This window comes from Zootoca vivipara, chromosome 1 (assembly GCF_963506605.1).
Source record: "Zootoca vivipara chromosome 1, rZooViv1.1, whole genome shotgun sequence".
Taxonomy (NCBI): Eukaryota; Metazoa; Chordata; class Lepidosauria; order Squamata; family Lacertidae; genus Zootoca; species Zootoca vivipara.
Genome location: NC_083276.1, coordinates 84,846,712 through 84,867,084, shown reverse-complemented (window position 1 = coordinate 84,867,084; position 20,373 = coordinate 84,846,712). Strand labels below are relative to the sequence as shown.

Genomic DNA, 20,373 nt, shown 5'->3' with positions numbered 1-20,373 from the left:
CCTTTTGTGCTAGGATGCTTATCAGGCAATCTTGTAAAACAGATGCTAGTGGATTTGAAGGCAGGGAGAGGAAGAAAAATGTCACAGCATACATATGAAAGAAACTAAAATGCCTACAACACCTATTGAGCCAGAGAGGTGTATTGACATCCATTTCCTTGTAAAATGGCTGGTATTTAATGTATCAGACAACAAAACAAATGGATCCATTATACCCTCAAACAGAAGTGAACTTGCTCAGCTAGAAAGACATGCCACCCTAGAGCAGACTGCTCATGTGATAAGCCCTTTAGGTTATTCGGGGACAGTGCTGACCTTGTACAACCAGTAGCAGCTCACAGAATTGGCAGTAGTGTGGAACTCCAGTGTACTAGGATGCAGACGTGGTGTTGCATGGTCCTCTAGACAGCCTGAAAAGGATCTCTACCAGACATCTCGTCTCTAACTTGATTAAAAAACATTCTTTTGGCTGGACATACTTTGGGCTCTTAGCAGTTGACTTCTCTCACAAAAATATTGTTGTCCCTGAAGTTTCACTTCACCGTTATTATGTTCCGTTCCTACCACCAGTACAGAGCCAACGGACAGCACTAACCTTTGTTCTGACAACAAGCTTCTATGCTATCTCAAAGCAAACTGCCTCTCTGCCAAAAGAACTGTCAACACCCATAACATTCTAGAACAGGACTTTGTCTACCATTCTGGCTACATGCTGAAGTGTGATGCACAACTCCTGCCCTCCTTCAGGTGATCTGTTATATCAAGAGCACCATCCTGCAGGGCTATTCTGGAACCTCCCCCCCCCCCCCAATCCTAAAATTGTTTATCAAAAGTTAGTGTACTGGAGAACCAAGAGGTGGGAAGTGATACTGTTACTCATTGCAAAAGGACCTTGTGTCCAATGCTCATGCATCCTCCCTCCCATGAACTGTTGATACAGCTATGGTGGTGTGTTCCAGTTCAGAAGGCAGCACTTGATACACTGCATGTATTGGATTACAAAGTCTACACCCAACAACAAACTCCAATCTGTAGTGACATCTAAGCCCTACACACAGATTAGGGCAAAAACAAAGACTACGCTGAGTTACTAGCACTTGGCAAGATAGAATTTCATTTTGTAAACGTGTTTGCTTGATATCCACCAGATACTATTCCTCAGGCAAGTTCTGAAGGCTGATTAATCCTCAAGGTATTTTGAGAGACCAGAAACCAGAAAGAGCAGAGAAATGAGATTATACAATTTCAAACACAGAAAACTCTCCAGGGTCTGTCTATCCCAGGGGTCAGCAAACTTTTTCAGCAGGGGACCGGCCCACTGTCCCTCAGACCTTGTGGGGGGCCGGACTACATTTTGAAAAATATATATGAACGAATTCCTATGCCCCACAAATAACCCAGAGATGCATTTTAAATAAAAGGACACATTCTACTCATGTAAAAACATGCTGATTCCTGAACCGTCCGCGGGCTGGATTTAGAAGGCGATTGGGCCGCATCCGGCCCCTGGGCCTTAGTTTGGGGATCCCTGGTCTATCCCCTCTCCAGAACCATTCCTATATAGATCTTCCCTAGGAGGCTCATCCAACCTACTGGTAGTTAAAAATTCAATCGAAATAGATCCATGAAGGAAAGGCCCTATGGTGAAGGGAAATGGTCCACTTCAAGTGATAATTTTTGATGCAACATTAAAAGGCAACCAACTGTCTTAAGAGCAGGATACCTCTCTTATGTACCCAAATGATCACTGTACTATGCAAGGGAGAGCCTCCTGCAAATACCATCTCATCAGGAGGTCTTTAGTGCAGTGACACTTACCCTTAGGAATTCCCTCCCCTTGAATACCAGACAGGAGCTGTCTCTGTTGTCTTTTGGATGCCCACTCAAGACCTTCCTCTTTCAACCTGCCTTTTAAATTGAGATATTTCGCTGTCCGAATCCATATTGGAATTATTTTTTATTGTTTTAACACTTACTGTTTGCCATCCTATGCTCCTTTGGGAAGAAGAGTGGGATATAAACTAACTAAATAATTTAAACCACCTTATAAAAAAGGCATCAGGACAAAAAAGCACACCCTAAAAAAATACACAGAACACGCTTTTATACATATTATACATGTTCAACAGGGCTTGCTCCTAGGTAAGTGTGTTGTTTCAAACTTTGAATCAAACACCATACAACCTCCTCCTTCCTCTCTCATCATCTAATCAGTTCACATTCTGCCTAAATAATTTTGGGACATCAAAAGCATAGAATCATATCAAGGTATCTGAACATCTCCCTGTCTTCAATATTATTATGGGTCCAGAGCAATACCAGGATGCTCTCAACAGCACTTTCTTCCACACATCTTCATAACTGGGCTTTTAAGAGATTAGCTATAGCTCTGGTGCAAATATGGCCCACTGCCAAAACAATAGCTACAGTATGCCACAGAACGATTATGTGAAATTGTAACAGCATACCATGGCAACCCTGGAAAGTTTCACTTGTTACTTACAAACAAGATTTGAACAGCTGCTGCTGAATTTGGCACAGAACCACCTTTCTTCTTTTCTTGAAAGCACAATTCTTGCCCCAGTCTCGCACATGGGTGCCACACTGTTCCCTTGATCACAATAGAGGTACTTGAATCAAGTTCAGCTTGATTTACGAGAGAAATAAAACGTCAATTCCCATTTATTATTCACAGTAAAGAGCTCTCCAAGGAATACTCTCACCATAGTAGTTCTCAGAACTGCCTACTGGTCCGAAAGCTCTTCTAAGAAGAGTTACACAATTAGCAGCTGCTGGCTCTTCAAAATCTAAATATGATTAGTAATAAAGCTACCAGCATCGCACACACCCCCACCTCCGTGTTCAAAAACAGCATAAGGATGCATTAATTCCTTCTAATCTATTGCCCCCATCCAATGAACTACCACTACAAATGCTACTCCAAAGGCTCCCTCTTCTGTTATGACTGTACTAAAGATTTGCAGGAGTGGTGTGCTTTTCACTCTAGTTTAAAAGCAATGGAAAAAGCTCACCATCAGGCCACCAGAACATTAACCTCAAAAGCCTGTAATGGGATTCTGCTTGGAATTGCTTGTTTGAGTCCTAACCAATGAAACCCCTGGAAATGGAGGAGAGCAGCAGGAAATATATTTGAGAATGTTATTTATGAGGGGTTGTGCTACTAATAAGAAGATGGGAGAAACTGTTAAGGTGGAAACGCTAGATGCAGAAGCAGTGAATATGAGCGAGTTTTCCTAAAGCATAGCAAAAAAGCTAGGGATTTCCATTTGTTGCAATGGCTTCCAACAACAAGCAAATAAGATATATGGAAAGCTGCTTCACAGTAATATTGAAAATTATTAACATGTCCCAACTTGCCTAGTCATCTATAAGTTAACAAGAGTGCACAATGTAACTGTACAAGACAGGGAACTGGGTAACAGACAAATGAATTTTGAAGATGGATTGCATTTTCCATCACCCCAGCTGATAGTAAAAGAACACTCACCTGTCTGGGCATTTTTATACCATTTGTACTACCCACAACTGTTAAGAGTTACCTGACTAGGAAGCAAAGGTGCATATTTTCAGCTGTTTTGCACAGATGACATAATTCAGGAAACAGAGTGCAACACATGTCAGGAATCACCTCCTTTTCAAACTCTGAGATTGGGCCATTAATATACTGAACTACACATCTGTTTCAAAACCCTAAATGTTGCAGCTAGCATGAGCAAATGGAATCAAGGTCACACCATTAGCAATTGTCTAAAGGGTGTGTGATGCAATGACCTAACAGACCAAGGGATGACTATGACAAAACCGGTCATGCTTTCAGAGAATACAAACGGTAGCATAAAAATAAACAACTGATTATATCAAACTAGCAGTCAAAAAACTGACAAGATGGAGACACTGGTAAAATGCTTGCCAACATGTAACATGTGAACCGGCCCACCCACGAATAGAACTAGTTCACCAGCAGAGCGAGTCTACCATTGGGCTGTGAACGCCAAACACGGGTCTGATGTTTCGAGATAAAACCTGCACAAGAATGGAAGACCAATCCTTGAACGCTTCATCACTAAAACACCCCCAAGGCCAGGAGTTCACATGACCACGTTTTTTCTGTCTTGAGCCTGATGAAGGGCTGCGCCCAGATCTGCCCCCATTAATTCGTCTCAAACCCCCCCCCCCATTCCGTAAACCTATAAGTAGAAAGACAGAAATATAACTTTCCCCAACCCGCCATCGGGGATGTGGGGAGGAAGACTGGCGGTCCCCACGTGTCGACGTTGCCTAGGGCAAAAAAAAAAGGCACTAGAGGGCGCGAGCCTTTCGAGTGAGCTCAGTCGGCGGAGCGCGTGTTGTCTCGCGCCTCGTGTGAGCGCCTGAGAACAAGAGCCCGGCACGTAACTCTCGCTCTAGGGCAGGACCAGGGACGCCTGGGCGCGGAGTCCAACACCCTCATGAAGGGAGACGGGGAAGGAGGGACAGGCGAGCGGTAACCCGGCGCTGGTGGCCATAGGGCCCCACTCGTCACTTACCGGCTCCAGGGCGGGCGGTGGCTTGGCCCCCTCTAGCCCAACCCGAACCTCCCGCCGTCACCATAGAGATGCTTCCGGCTAAGGCGGGACCGGAATGCCGCGTGTGGCGGCTTCAAGCGCACCCCGCCCCACTCCCCTCACTCAAGCGTACAGTATGAGGGACGCTGACGGAACTGCCCGGCATAAGGAAAAAGCGGGAACTACGCAACGCGTGACTTCAGCTACCGTCATACACCGCGCCATTCCACTTCTAGGCGAGTAGAAGGCGGCTTCGGCTCGAGGAAGCGCGTCCAGCGTTCTACTACATTTCCCAACATTCCGCGGTGCTAAGGCAAACGGGGCTCCTTCCCGGGGGTGGGGGAGGGGCGCGGGGCGGAGCTAGTGAGAAGGAATGTCTGATTGAATTTCTCGAATGTCCATAGCATGACCATACTGTATGGGCCTTGCAAAATGACGTCACCGAGCCTAGGAGCGGAAGTGGGTGGGGTGGGAAGAGCCAAGGTTTCCTTGTTTGCAGCAGAGAAGGCGGAGTCTACCTGCTGTTTTTGGTACTGATCTGTCCCCCTCCCTGCTTTCTCCTGTTTTCTTTATGGGTTATTTTTCCTCCTTCCTGATATGTGGCTTATCTTTAGCCGACAATGCTGTTCTCCCTTTTCTTTCCACACCGTTTGGGTGCTATGCCCCCCGCCCCTTCGTTAGCTCCTGAAGCACCCATGGGTGCTGCAGCTCCTCCTCCTCTTTCTTCTCACTCTGCCCCCGTGGGTGCTGCGGCATCTCCTCCCTCCTTTGGTGACACCTCCCTCCTGTGCTCTGATCCCGCAGTTTCTAACCCTGTTTTCCTCCCAGCAGGTAGGATTATTGCCCCTCATCCCTCGCTGACTCCAGCCCCACTAGGAGCGCCATGGAGTTTCCAGATTTAGGTGCCCACTGCTCAGAGCCGTCTTGCAAGCGCCTTGGTGAGAATCTGTCTTTAGCTGCATGCCCCACATGGACTCCCGTCCTGGTTCCTATCTCATTGGGAAACTAAACTGAGGTCAAGGGACTGGGATTGGGGAGGATTATAGTTTAGCAGAAGGTCTCATGTTCAATCCCTGGACTCTGGGCTGGGAAAGGCTCCTGTCAGATCGTGGAGAGTCTTTGGAAGTTTGTGCAAACAGTTCTGAGCTAGGTGGACAAAGGTAAAAACGGGTGGGGTGAGGAGGGACGAAATACTGTACTGTACCAAGGTAGGCAATAAACAACAGCTGCTAAAACAGGGTGAGAAGCAAAACTCTGTTTGCAGCTGTGAGACAGACTAGTCATCAGAATTCTTCCATTCTACCCCCCCCCCCCCCCCCGTACAAAGAGCAGTGCAGTGTTCCATGACAGGTTGTACTACCGAGTGTGGGAGCCTGGGTTTTCTGGGTCTGCTTACAAGTGCATGTTCTGGGGCTGAATATCAAAATTCTTGTTTTTGAGTCAGATTTGCCCTTCAGCCAAGGTATGTGTTTTGAAGCTAAGTACACTACGCAAAAATTTTCCACTGAAATGAACCTTGAGCATGTTGTGGAGCTGTAGTTAATGAAAGTGTTAGCAGGCAGATTTGTGCTGATTTTTTCAAGGGCTTCTGTTTTCTCAACAGTTCATATCTTGTTTCAGTAAGTACTGATGAGTTCTAGGAACTAGCTAGAAAATTTCTGAAATAGTTTCTGTCATCATGCTCAAGTTATGCTGGTAGTATGTTGCAGCTTGCATAGCATGTCGTGATGGCTCCATGATGGCTCCATCATGTTAAAAGGGCTTGCCTCCATTTAGGTGGTGTGTTAGTGTTGATACTTGGAATTATGTTGAAAGCTAACAGGTGAGTCGGTGCCTCTCTATGGAGATGCACCCTTGGTATTTTCCAAATTATAAATGATCTTGGTGTCCCAAGTTGCTTCAGTGCTTAACGTAATGGCATAAATTCCATTCCCAGAAGAAATTGAGCAAGTGCTAATGATCATAGCACACTGCACAGTCTTTGTGTTTTCATTAGCTCTACCTTTAAGGGAAAGGCCATAGCTCAGTGGTAGAGCAACTGCTTTATTATTGATCAAGGTGGCAGAGAGAGTGATGGCAGAGTAGAACTGGAGTTCCTAGAGGATGCAGATGATCAGGATCCATCTCAGGTTGGAATCAGGCACAGTTTTGGGACTGAATCAGTCTTGGTTACTTGGATAGATGATCTGTATTGAGAGCAGGACAAGTAGAATGCACCTGTGCTTCTGCCTCCCAGTCTGTGGCTTTTGAAGCCATTGATCACAGCATGTTGGGATGAGTGTTGGGGGCACTTTTTACACTGGCTCCATTCCTACATACAGGGCTATGTCCAGTGAATAGCACTGAGAGATTGCATCTTTGTCCCATGGTCCTTTTGTTATGCTGTGCCACAGGGCATAATTCTGCTGCTGTTTAACATCTGTATGAAGGTGTTTGGAGCAGTTCTGTTTCTCCATAATATCTGAGTCATAAGAGGCTGTGTTTGGTCTGGTGCTGCAAACTGCTGTGGGTGGGGTGCTGGTGGAGGCAGGAACATAACCCTGGTGCTTAAAAAATGTGTACTAGCTGGCTACATGTTACTGGGTCAGGTGCACAGTTCTTGTATTAATTTGCAAGACCCTTAGCTACTTGGGTCTAGGATATCTTAAGGACTAGCTGGTCCCCACATCCCTGTCTGATCACTCAAATCTTTCAGGGAATCTCCCATGGTTCAGATGCATGTCTCGTAACTACTAGAAGCTGTGCATTCCTTATAGTGAATCCAAGCTTATGGAACTCCCTCCCAACTGAGATTTGATGGACACTCTTCTTGCTGAACTTCAGGCATATGACAAACCTGCTTTTTTAAAATTATTTTTTTATTATTTTTCCAAATTATTACAAATCAAACCAAATTACTTTAATACAGTTTCTTAAAATCAGGTTTCCCGCTCCTGTTACAAACATATGTTTGCAACTTTCTCAACCCAGCAGATACTTTAAGGTAGTGTTTGGGTTTATGTTAAGTTTCATTATCCATTTTTATTGTTTTGTTCTTTGTATGGTTTATTAGTAATGCTAATGATTAAGCAGTATATAAATTATTTAAATAAATATCCAGAAAGTTCCAGGTTTGATTCCTGGCATCTTCCGATATGGCTGCAAAAGATTACTTCTGACTGAACTCTTGGGAGAGTCACTGCCCCTCAGTGAGCTAGGTTGACTCAGTATAAAGGCAGCTTCCTTTGCTAACCTGTCTTATATGAACACATACCTTATGCCAAGAATGGAAAATTTCTGGTCCCGCGTATGTCGCTACTTACACCACCCCTAACCATTGGCCACTGACTGGGGATGGGATGGAAGTTGTAGACAAACAACATCTGGAGAGTCACAGGCTTTCTCAATTCTACCTTACCCAGCCACTCTCTCCCATACAAGAAGACCCATCAGGGAATCACAGATAATAACATCAATACTGGTGCTTTTTAGCTAGAAAAATACTAGTTGTGTTTGCATGCTTCAGACAGAAAGGATTGTACCCTGTCATGCTGATGCAAGAAACTGCCTATGGTCAGGGATTGGGATCCTCCTGGGGGTGCTACCTAGGATGAAATGTAAACTGCCCTCTTATGCAGATGGGCTTTGAAACAGGTCCCATTGTTTGTGCCAAGGAAGATTAGATATGGGGTTCACACACCCCAGTGTTTGTTGAAGTAGAAGCCCTCCTACTGTGTAGAACTTGGTGTGTGTGTGAATGTTTGAGAACATTTAGCTTAGTTGTCCACAGTCTTTTATTGCACGCCCGGTTTTTTCTCTACCAACCCAGCCACCTGCCATGCAATCTGGCTCTGGCTCTGTTTCTCGATAAGACAAAAATAAATGCACTTTCTTCCTCTCCTATTTGTGGAAGCTTTTTCCTAGTTCTCTTTATTTGAAGAGACCTAGGGAGAACTGGATATTAGCTTGTTACTTGAACCCAGCAATCAGGGGCTGCAGAAGGGGGTAGCTTGGATCTTATTTTCCTAGTTGCATACCTATTTGAGTCTGTGTTAGTCATCAGTTACTATGGCATCGTCATTGTGCTCAGATCTTTTCTTACCTTTCCAGTATGCTCTTGGGAGGTCACATATCCAGTGTGTTCTTGGCACGTACCCTCAAAATAAAGGATACCTAGCAATTCTCGTGCAGGGCTGCAGAGAAGACAGCTGCAACTCTTCATTGTATTGTCCTCTCCTGCCCCTCAGATTTCCTCCCCCTGAAATGTGACGCTTGTGAACAGCTGTTTTGCACTGACCACGTTGCCTACGCCCATCACAACTGCACTTCGGCTTACAAGAAGGTAAGTGAAACTTGGAAGGGACAGTCTGGTCGCTCGCGGCACTCTGACGTATCAGGTGTAAATGCCCTCTCCGCGTTCATGAAACACACTGACCTTGTCTATGCCAAAGGGTAGAATTTGTCCTGCTGCGGAGGAAGCTGTTTCTTTTCAAAATCTGTGCATTTTCTGGAAGTGCTTCTTATTGGGACCGGCAGTTGGTTTGCTGTTGTTACTTCAGTTATTTGTTCAAAGGCTCCCTGTGCAGCAAGCACATCATTAAAAGATTATAATTAGAAACATTATGAAAGCTGTTTAGAAACAACATTCTCCCAGCCAGTGATTTCAGGGTTGCCAGGAATAGTAGCTTTCAGAATCAGATACAGTAGCTGAGTAAACAGGACAATTTAGAAATTCCTTCTGAAGGTTAGTAATGATGGAAACAAATACACCTCACCAGCGAGGGCATTCCACAAGTGGAGACCCACCACTAAGCAAGCCCTGTCATGGGTCAATGCCAACCAGTGGCTGTAATGGGATGTTACATTTTAATGGGACGGTGTTCACTCTCTTTAATAGTGAACTTAGGTGGTGAGTGCCAACAGAAATGGAGCCAAAACAGGGCCACTGATGGACAAAATAGATAATTTGTGGAACTCTAAAGATTTCAGAAGTGTGGGTGTTTGTGTGTGTGTGTGATGCGGATGGCGCTGTGGTCTAAACCACTGAGCCTCTTGGGCTTGCCGATCAGAAGGTCAGCAGTTCAAATCCCATTGCTCTGTCCCAGCCTCTCCCAACCTAGCAGTTCAAAATCATGCCAGTGCAAGTAGATAAATAGGTACCGCTGCAGCAGGAAGGTAAACGGCATTTCCATGTGCTCTGGCTTCCGTCACGGTGTCCCGTTGCACCAGAAGTGGTTTAGTCATGCTGGCCACATGATCCAGAAAGCTGCCTGTGGACAAACGCTGGCTCCCTCAGCCTGAAACGAGATGAGTGCTGCACCCAATACCGTGTTCCCCACATTTTAAGACACCGTCTTATATTAATTTTACTCAAGAAAATAAGCCTATGGCTTATTTTCGGGGGGTGTCTAAAAATGTTTATTACCATAAGTACCGCATGGTTCTGGGCACCTGCCTCCTCCTGCTGCTGGCTCCCGGAGGCTCGGGGCGCTCTGCGCGGCGCTGTTGGGCACCTCCGGGAGGAGGAGGAGGCGGCCTGCCAGGTCGGCGCCCAGCAGCCCCGAGCCACGTGGCGTTTTCAACCGTAAGCAACAAAGCAAGGCGCAAGGGTAACTGAAAGGAAACACGTTTTTAAAATGGCAAAGGGGGCAAGCCGCTTGGGTACTCGGCGGCAGCAGCGAAGCCCAGAAGCCTATTTGACTGTGAGGAGCGGGAGAGGAAGCAGCGGGAGCGATAACAAAACCCCACTTCTCGCCCCTTTTTCTCAACTCGCCTGAGAGAACCAAGAGAAAAGCACGGTGTTTGTTGTTAGTTGCCTTGGCAACCCAAAACGGGACGGCAAGTGGGGAGGGACACAAGAGCGAACCGTTAGTGGATCTGTCGGCCGATCGCTCTTGCGCAGCCCCCGGATTCGTTCTCCAAACCAAGGCCTGCCTCTTGGATGCCCGGAGCCGCCTTTCAAGCAAAAGTTTTGCCCCCCCCTGCCGCCGCCGTCGCCGCGTCCCGCCCACTCCACTTAGGTATTGAAACTGCCTCAGCGCCGCTCTCTGGTTTCACCTGGTTTCGCGTTTACGAAAAGGGAAGCTCGCGGCATGGCCAGAGAAGGAGGTGGTGGCGAGACCAAGCCTTTTGGCCGAAGCAGGGAGCCAGCGCTCCTGTTGCTTCTAGTCAGGGCCCATTGACTTGGGACTCTGCGGGGCGGAGCGGGAGCCGGCAGCCGCCTCGGGCTCGCGGAGCGCCCTGAGCCTCCAGGAGCAACGCTCTAGCAGCAACGCTCCCGGAGGCTCGGGGCGCTCTGTGCAGCGCTGCTGGGCGCCGACCTGACAGGCTGCTTCCTCCTCCTGCTGCCGCCGGCGTTGCTACCGTATCGGTAGTGCTGAATCCGCGAAAACCGAAGCAGCTGGGGTAAGGAGCACCCGAGCCAGCGGCCTCGTCTCTTCCTGGCCCTGCCAAGGAGGCCTGCCGCCCCGCCGCCCAGAGCTGCTGGGCGCTCCATCCGCGCTGCTGAGTGCTCTGCGCTGCAGCAGCCGGTTCCGGGTGGGGGCGGCAGGCTGAAATCACTTCAAACGGCGTTTTTAAACGCCATTTTCCCTCCTCAGCACTGAAGTTCATCCTAAGCGCGCGCTACAGCTGAGCCAGGAACAGCTGATTCCCGTGCTACAGCTGATCTGCACCTCCCCGCTCTGCTTCCTTGCTTCGCCGGTGCCTGGGTGCTCCGTGCTGCAGCAGCCGGTTCCAGGCCCCGAGCTGGCAGGCATGTCTTATTTTCGGGGTATGTCTTACATTTCTCAAATGCTTAAAATTGCTGCCCTGGCTTACTTTATGACTACGTCTTAAAAAGGGGGAAACACGGTAGTTGCCTTTGATACAGAATTTTGAATGTCAGAAAATGAACATGGAGATTTGGTGGGGGGCGGATGGAGAACATAATACTCTCCTTGGAAGGCATGGCCCTCTGGAACCATGAACAGGAGCACACCTTAGGAGATGAGGAGACCCTGCAGCATCTAGTATGCTCTCATATTAAGTGAGCCAGGGGCCATTGTGTAACCTACTCTCTTATCTGTTCTGTCCCCAGGATGTGCAGGTCCCCGTGTGCCCACTCTGCAGCATCCCGATCCCTGTCAAGCGGGGAGAGATGCCTGACATTGTGGTGGGAGCCCACATTGACCAGGACTGCAAATCGGACCCAGCTCAGCGAAAGCGCAAGGTAAGAGGCTGCATCTGTCCTCTCTGCTGCCTCTTGTGGGACACGTTGCTTTAAGTCCATCAGAATCAGATAGGTAAACATACAACAGTTGGATGTAACCTTAATTGTGTGTTTTTCTATGCAAATATAATTTCCTTATAAAATAATAATATTAAAATATATACACACACAAAATCTGATATGCACTGGATTGTGTGTCCCAGAGGACTCTGGGTTCCACAAGCAGGTGTGGGGCCATTATTCAGTGGTACAGTGTGTGTTTTCTTACCCAAAAAAAAGTACTTGTAATTTCCAGGTCAGGCTGGGAGAGACCCCTGTCCCAAACCCTGCAGAGTCTTTGCCAGTCAATCAGCTAGGATGGACCAATCATCTTGATATGACACAGCTTGCTATGTTCCTATGCAGTGTAGTCCACATGGTTAGGGGTCCTTTCAATGGCAGAGCTGTGAACAATGCACAGCTTGGGATTTCTGTGGGTCTTTATCTGGAGGGTATCTGAAGGGCCGAGATAACGGATGAGCTGTGCATCCAAATTGAGTCGCACTAGTGAGTTTAGTCTGGCTGCAGAGTTCAGACTGGCTACGAGCCAAATTGGGGCCAGCCAAGTTAGAAGAGCAAGCTTCAAAACAGGGGCGGGGGAAATGTGTGGCCCTCCAAATATTGTTGGACAGCAACTCCTATCAACCCCAGCCAACATGGCCCGTGGTCAAGAATGATGGGAGTTGTAGTCCAGCAGCATCTGGAGGCCCATTCTTGGGAATTACCATAATTCGGATGTAATTTCTCAATGGTTAGAGGCTTGCAGTTTGGCATTTCCTTGTCATTTGGGCAGTCCAGGGCCTCCATGCACACTGCCCAGGCTTGCGCCCCAGAGAGGTCACTTCGCAACGAGCAAAGGTCTCTTGTATGCATTTACAAAGCAGCTGTGTCCTGGGTGCCTTCCTTTCTCCCCCCCCCAACTGTCTTGAATCACAACTGTGTCCATCTGCCTAGATCTTTACCAACAAGTGTCAGAGGCCTGGCTGCAAGCAACGAGAGATGATGAAGGTTCTGTGTGACCAGTGTCACGGCAACTTCTGCCTCAAGCACCGACACCCACTGGATCATGATTGCGCTGGCCCTGGGCATTCCCTCTCCAAGGCAGGGTAAAGGCGGGACAGAGGGCTGGCCTGGGAAAAACGGTTGGCATGTGCCAGACGCGCCTGCAGCCATGCATTAATGCTGGCGTGTGCATTCTTCAGTAGACAGTGGTTTCCTCCCCATCCTTGGTTGTTCCAGCACACAAGTTGGGAACCTGTGGCCCTCCGGATGTTGATGGTCAACAGTTCACATTGTCCCTGAAAGGATAGTGCTGCGGTGGATTCTTGCTAGTCTCAGGGGCAGGGGGAATGGCTTGCTGCAATGGTGAGAGAGGTGCTCCTGTTACCAAGAGTTGGTTTTGCCATTTCAGGAGTGCCGCGATCGCCAGAGCTCAAAAACCTGCCAAAGCACCTACAAGCACTACACCCAGCAACGGAGCCACGAGAGCTGCTGCGGCTCTGCCAACCTCCAGCAGGTACAATAACCGCCCGAGTCTGCGTTGTCCCCTACCCTTTATTCTTATAGCAGCTAAGCCTACCGTACAGCTTCAGGAAGCATTGCACAGGCAACTCCCAATGGACGCAGGGGTTACATTCCAAGGCACTGTATGTTTCAGTGAAATCGCGCAAATTTGAAACACCATTTTAAAAACCTGCAAACACCTTGTTCCGCCCCTGCCCCCTTTTGTGACATTTTTGTGGTGTTTGGGGGTCACTTCTGGGTTCGGCGCAATACGCTGTTGCAGTCACGCACATGTTGGACACAACTATTGCCTGTAATAGTTTTGATCCCTGACACTTCCCTACCACTTAACGTTTGTCTCAAAAGGAAGTGGTTCAACCCAACCCATAGTCGTCTCATGGCCCTCCAAGCAATTTTTGTCTGCATGTGACAGCCCAGAGCACCAATTTTGACAGTGAAAAGGGGAGGGGGGTAAAATAGACGTAGTGCTCAGGTGGGCGAAGAGATTTAAACCCCTCTGCCTAATGAGGATGCAAATCACCCACCCAGCAGTTAAGCCACCTGCCATCTTCATGAATAGGCTGGTGGGGCTGGGTGTGTGCCTGTATAGGTGTGTGAAAGTGTGGGGTGACCACACCCATGGCACCCACAGCCCCCAAGGGTTGACCAAGGGTCCTTGGTCCTTGGACAAAAAGAAGTTAGCCAGCCCTGGTCGAAAGACTGTCCAGCAATGTCCTTGAACCCAATGAGCCCCACCATCGCTGTGCATGTTCCAAACCCAGATCCCAGTTTAGCCTTCTCTTCCTGCTTTAAATTATACCTTGGTGGATCATCCCTGGGGATTTTCTCTCTCCATCCTCATGCCTCACAAGTAGTTGACATCTCTTCTTTTTTTGCACACAGAGCCAGTGAGATGGCAAGAGCACCTCCTCCGCCACAAAGCATATCTCCTCCGGTGGTTGCCCTGCAGAATGGATTGGTAAGTCCTGGCCAACAAACTGGGCATTTACACCATTAAACACAGGCTGTTGCCTTTCCCATTGCACATATGCCACTCTCCAGGTAAATGGCTGCAAAGTGGATATATGTTGTTAGGATCACATTCCAGAATATACTGGGTGCAGTACATGAGAGAAAACAAATGGCTTGCAAAACTGCTTGCAGTCTTAGCAGGAAAAAAATGAAACTAAGACGGAAATACAAAGTTGTGTATTTCGTGATTTAAGAAAGTAATCTGAAAACAGTTTTAAGGCTGCAATCCTAGACCTTCTGAGAATAATCCTCATTTAAATTGATAGTGCTTACTTCTGATATAAATACAGCATTGTCAGTTACACAAATGGGTTTTCCCCCTGAATATAAATCTAGAAATATTAGAAATCAAATAGGTTTAAAAGGACCCAAATGCAGGGTGGGGTGGAACTGTCAGGCAGAAACAGGGGAAATGCATTTTAAGAAGTTATTATTTGTAAAGAAACAACAAACTATGAATATTTGCAGAAAAAAACATTCTAGTGTTAAAAAGAAGCCAGAGAAAAAGGATGGTGGTAGTTGGGACAAGAAATCCTGGGTCTAACAAGGAGAAGAGTCGTGTATAAGTGTTCAGAATGGAATCCAGTGGGGAACCAAGGACAGATCAGGAGGAGAGGCAAATAAGTAAGAGCTTCAAAAGTGAGAACGAAAATCTTAAGCCGAGTTACAAATGAAACTAAGGAGCCAGGAAACAGAGAGAGAATAATGTATTATCTTGTGGGTTCCTTCACTTGTAAGTCTCGTCTCAGCGTACAAGTGGACATATCGCTTCATGTCCTTCGTTTAATATGCATCTGTGAATGGTCGCTGTGGTGGGACAGGGTGGGCTGGGTCCAGGTTTTTCCACTGTGGGACTCTGCTAACTGGATGAATCCAAGGTCAGAAGTGGGGGAGGTGATTTTCTGCAGTTCTTCCTTTCCCCTAGGCCTCGAGAAAGTCTGCTCCAGGGGGTTGGGAAGACAGTATTGGGGACTGCAGGGGAAAGGGGAAGCTGGTGAAAATTCCTTTTCCCCATCCAAACTCCCTCTAGTGAAAACCTCCACTTAGTGGGGTAGAAGAGCTGAAAGAAAATCCACACCTTCCAACCAATGTATCCCTTTGTTTTGATAGCACATGGGTAAAGGTAAAGGGGACCCCTGAACATTAGGTCCAGTCGTGACCAACTCTGGGGTTGCGGCGCTCATCTCGCATTATTGGCCAAGGGAGCCGGCGTACAGCTTCCAGGTCATGTGGCCAGCATGACAAAGCTGCTTCTGGCGAACCAGAGCAGCGCACGGAAACGCCGTTTACCTTCCCGCTATAGTGGTACCTATTTATCTACTTGCACTTTGACGTGCTTTCGAACTGCTAGGTTGGCAGGAGCTGGAACCAAGCAATGGGCGCTCACCCCGTCACGGGGATTCAAACTGCCGACCTTCCGATCAGCAAGCCCTAGGCTCAGTGGTGTAGACCACATCACCACCCGATCTACATGGGTAGATGAGTCTAAAAAGTTTGGAGCACAAATTTTCATGGCCCTCCAGCGGCTGTGGTGGCTCATTTACCAGAAGTAATGTTTTTACATTTAACGATTTCTGTTTGGGCAGCATAGGTTGACCAACTTAGTTTATTGGGGTGGGGGTGGCTTTTTGTGTGAGTTTAGCATGCATTTTTATGGAAGATTCTTAATTTTTCTGCTATTTCAGTATTTACTCCATTCTTTTGGGATCGCTACAGGATTGTATTTTAATATTTTGTTGGAAGCCGCCCAGAGTGGCTGGGGAAACCCAGCCAGATGGGTGGGGTATAAATAATAAATTATTATTATTATTATTATTATTATTATTATTATTATTATTTTAGTGTTAACTCTCGAAGTGTATACTCGATTCTCACCAAACTGCCTCCTAGGGCACAATATACACCAAGAGGCTTAGTTTGGTCTTGGCATATGCTTTGCCCTGTACCTATAAGCTGCAAGTTGCTGAGGCTGTTAGCCTCCTCCATGGCAGGCTGAATCTGCTTTTGTGTTTCAGAGTGAGGAGGAAGCGCTGCAGCGAGCCTTGGAGATGTCCCTAGCAGAGGCAGTGCCCACCCAACCACAACCCCTCAGGTACAGCACGGTTGCGCCAGCCCTGCAGAGATCAGCTGGCTTCAAGATCTTACTGGCGCCACTGTGCCAGGCTGCCTGCTTGGAATCTGCATATATGGGAGTCTCTCTGGCAGAGAATGGAGGGGGGAAAGGCTGTGTTAACATTCATGTGCCCAGAGTTGACATCAATTCCAGTCCTCTGAGTGTAAGGAGAGCCTGCTGGATCAGGCCAATGGCCCATCTAGTCCAGCAGATGCCAGTGGGAAACTGGCAAGCAGGACCCGGGCTTGAGAGCATTCTCTCCTCCTGTGGTTTCCAGTAAGTGGTATTGAGAAGCATTACTGCCTGCAATTGTGGAGGCAGAGCATAGACGTCTGTGCTGCTTAGGCCCTCAAAGCCTCAAATGGGGATCTAGATGTGGTGAGATCACCATGTGCACACCAACATACTGACCTCTGCTTGGAGGTTTTACTATTTAAATGGAATGCAAGTTCTTGTTGAAATAAATCACTCCCCTATCTCGGGAGGAATGTGCCAGGAAGTTGCTGGGGGTACAGATTCTTAATTGTGCGGCATGTCTGACTCATCCAATCCTGTGTCTCAAACAGCACCCAGGAAGAGGAAGACCTTGCACTGGCTCGGGCCCTGTCAGCCAGCGAGGAGGAATACCGGCGGCGGCAGCAGCAGCAACAGGTGAGCAAGATGAGGCGATTCCCACAAAGTCTCTTCTGATCCTCCTCCTGCACATAGACACTGCCAATCTACCGAGGCTTCCTTGTGTGTAAAAGAGGACAATCTCATCAAGGAAGTCCAAAGCCAAACCAACCAACTAGAGCCCAAATCAGATCAGCTGCCTTTAGGGTCTTTTCCTATCAGCTTTTATTGTATATAGAATTCTGGAGGCCGGATGCTCCTAGGTTTGGTAAATGCTTTTAGTTGCAGGGAGGAGTAGGTTAACTAACTACAGTGGTACCTCTGGTTAAGAACTTAATTCGTTCCGGAGGTCCGTTCTTAACCTGAAATTGTTCTTAACCTGAAGCACCACTTTAGCTAATGGGGTTTCCTGCTGCCACCGCCATGCCGCTGGAGCACGATTTCTGTTCTCATCCTGAAGCAAAGTTCTTAACCCAAGGTACTATTTCTGGGTTAGCAGAGTCTGTAACCTGAAGCATTTGTAACTTGAATGCCACTTTCCCACAAAACGGTGCCCAAAGCGGTTCACAACGTATCAAGTGAACAATTAAGTATAACCATTTAAAATATATATATACTGTATTAGAAATAATATCCTCAATATCTATAGAAGTGTGGCTTATTTGTATTGTTTTAGACAACATGAGTTCACAGCTTAAAACAAAACAGAGAATAATGCCCAGCACCATCATTTTATATATAATCATAGAATGTAAAACAGTGTGCTTTGTGCATGTGGGGTGGTGTAAGATTCTTCTGGTAGAAAATGGCCATTTTGGTCTTGTTGGGCAGGGAGGGAAGGATGTGTTGCCCTCCCCGGCTGTTCTTACCCTCAGCATATTTGTGTCCTCCTAGGCTCGAAGCACAAAGCCCTCCAACTGCTGTCTGTCCTGAGCACAATGAGATGCTATCAGCACGTGGATCGTGCCTGGTCACCATGGTTCTTCTCTCCCCACCTGGGTTACCTCCTTCTGCTGCTCCCTCAGGACTACTAACAATGAACCAAAGGCTGAATTCCCTGCCTGGTCCTCATAGTCCTCATGGTCGCCGCCGCCGTCCCCTCTCTCTGTCTCTCTCTCATTGCTACACAGCTGTTGTCACCTTGCACTGAGACCATCAGACACCTTCTGGGGTAGCTGGCATAGGCCCACTGGATGGAGCAAGTGGTAGTCCTGGGGTAGGGTTCCCAGTCTTTCCACCAGAGCCATGGCTGGCATAGGCCACAGCAGGGGAAAGGGGGAGTGGAGTGGCTGGCAGCATTGGCATCAGTCGGGTTAAACCTCAAACGGTCAGCTGTGTAGGGGAAGGTCCTACAGCTGTGGGGAGTTTGAAAGAGAGGCCCCCCCACTCTCTTAGCCTGCGGCAGTCCCAAAGTTGGTCAGTAGGTGGTGCTAAATGCTTTGTAGAGAGCTTTCTTCCCACCTTATTCTTGGTGCTGCTGGGCTTCCTCTTGCTACTTATCTGTTTAGGGGAAGCTGTGGGTGGGGAGATGTCTTTCTAAAGCTGCTCTTGCACAGTTTCTCTGTCAAATACTGGCGCTGCTGCTGCGTCAGAAGCAACAGCAGGGACATTCAAATCATGGGAAGCACAATGCAACGCCCAAGTCCTCCAGGAAGAGGCAGGATTTGTGATAGTCACAGCGAGCAAAGGAGGAGATCTCTGGGGCCTGTTCCAGGTAATCCCTTTCCCTGCTGAAAAGGCATGTCAGGATTCTCCCCTTCTCTGTGTTTCCTGACTAAGGCTCTTTCTGCCAGCACCCTTCTCCGAATGTCTGCCAAAGATCAGCCTTGACCAACCGATCGTCCACCGGCTGCCCTATAATGCTAGGGAAGGGAGATCTCCACTTCCAGTAGACGGCCAGCTTCTCTTAGACTGCATGTTGGCCAAGCTGGCTCGCCCCAAGCTGCACCCCTACCTCAGTAGGGTTGCCAGACTCAATAGAGGACAGGACTTCTGTGCCTTTAATTGCCCTGCTCTCTTTTGAGTCTGGAAACCTTAAAGAGAAACCAGCAGACCCTTTGCTTGGAAATTAAACAAAGGGTCTGCTGGTTTGGTTTCTCTTTAAGGTTTCCAGACTCAAAAGAGAGCAGGGCAATTAAAGGCACAGAAGTCCTGTCCTCTATTGAGTCTGGCAACCCTATACCTCAATGACCACATGGATGTCTTCTGTCTGATGCATGCTTTGTTCAGGCACTGTCTTCTACCAGATGTATAAAGAAAATGTTTGTTTTTTACAGCCTTGGGCTTCAGCTGTATGCTGTGCAGCAATTATTAAAGTCCCTCCCTCTGCAGGGGCCACATCATCATCCAGCAGTCTGTGCCTTTGCTATATCACCTCCAGTGTTGTGGGAGGAAAGATGCAAAGGCAGGGCATTGTGGGAAAGCTGGTGGGAGCCAATAAACTCACAGATAGAACCAGCTTGTCCTTTGCTTTCATGTTCTTTGTTTTTCTGGAGAGCACACAACACATTCATCCTTTCCAGATGGTTGGAGTGGGTGGGTGGGAAGGAAGGAATTGTTTGGATTTCTCTAAGAAAATGCTCAGCATTTGGGAGTGGGAATAGCAATTCTAGTAGTATACTGTCCCCCTGTGGCTGCTCAGAAGTAGCATGGCAAAGCGTGTAGACTAGTCCAGGGGGATTAACTTCATGCCTGGCAATTTTTAAGTCATGGTTGATGGTAACAACATTTTCTAGTTGTTTGTTTTTTAATCAAGTTTCCATTTTGAAATGCATACACTTCCAGAACAAGCATGAACATTATCCGGTTGCCAAAAGAAATAAAATCAATTGATTTGCAGTGAAAGAGAGCCTTTATGCAACCTAAAAGCCTAGTTCAAATCCTTTGGTCATGCAAGCCAATATTATATGCTGCAAGACCAGACTTGCTCTCTTTTTCTTCTTCTCTCTATACACATGCATGGATACTAAGGAAGATGTTTTGCTTAAAGGCTGATGCACGCTGATCTGAAAGTAAAATTTTAGAATTGAACAAAAGGGCATGGATAGGATCGGGATGCAAGGGCCTTCTAAAATTTCATAAGCAAGGGCTCATAGTGGGCAAAATGAGGTTCATTCAGGACTTGGGCAATAGCTCCCAATGCTCTTTCAGTGGTAGAGTTGTATATGTTCATAACTTGAAACTCAACACATTGCATAGCTCAGATAGTTGGATAGCATGCAGTTGGAAAATGGCATCTCTTGGCTCCTCGTGTCTTGGATAACCCTGGATCCAGTAGGAAGCCCACAATCATAAATGTAATATTTTATTTTTATATTTGT

The 20,373-nt window shown here is 47.4% G+C and overlaps 2 protein-coding genes across 11 annotated transcripts in view; one reads left to right on the top strand and one right to left on the bottom strand.

The window, feature by feature from the left end:
- Nucleotides 1-4,854, bottom strand: part of TTLL4 (tubulin tyrosine ligase like 4) — a 35,772-nt gene extending 30,918 nt beyond the window's left edge. For 5 of the 7 annotated variants that reach the window (XM_035127052.2, XM_035127079.2, XM_035127088.2 and 2 more), the window contains exon 1: nucleotides 4,548-4,685. The gene's annotated coding sequence lies outside the window, so the exon portion shown is untranslated. Of the gene's footprint in view, nucleotides 1-315; nucleotides 4,417-4,547; nucleotides 4,686-4,772 lie in introns of those variants that run through there. The other 2 variants (XM_060278088.1, XM_035127062.2) reach the window with 2 other exon arrangements.
- On the top strand, nucleotides 4,666-19,100 carry ZFAND2B (zinc finger AN1-type containing 2B). Of its 4 annotated transcripts, none has more exons than XM_035127178.2 (10): nucleotides 4,666-4,801; nucleotides 5,397-5,503; nucleotides 8,792-8,886; nucleotides 11,623-11,754; nucleotides 12,748-12,899; nucleotides 13,205-13,309; nucleotides 14,200-14,275; nucleotides 16,344-16,420; nucleotides 17,008-17,092; nucleotides 17,948-19,100. In XM_035127178.2, exons 2-10 carry the CDS (start codon nucleotides 5,449-5,451, stop codon nucleotides 17,984-17,986), a joined length of 816 nt encoding a protein of 271 aa, XP_034983069.2. In that variant the 5' UTR covers nucleotides 4,666-4,801; nucleotides 5,397-5,448; the 3' UTR covers nucleotides 17,987-19,100. The 4 variants fall into 4 exon arrangements, with proteins under 4 accessions (XP_034983069.2, XP_060134115.1, XP_034983060.2 ...); XM_060278132.1 differs by lacking the exon at nucleotides 4,666-4,801 and adding an exon at nucleotides 4,852-4,870; XM_035127169.2 differs by lacking the exon at nucleotides 4,666-4,801 and adding an exon at nucleotides 5,017-5,095 and having other exon boundaries at nucleotides 5,394-5,503.
- Nucleotides 19,101-20,373: the final 1,273 nt, after the last annotated feature.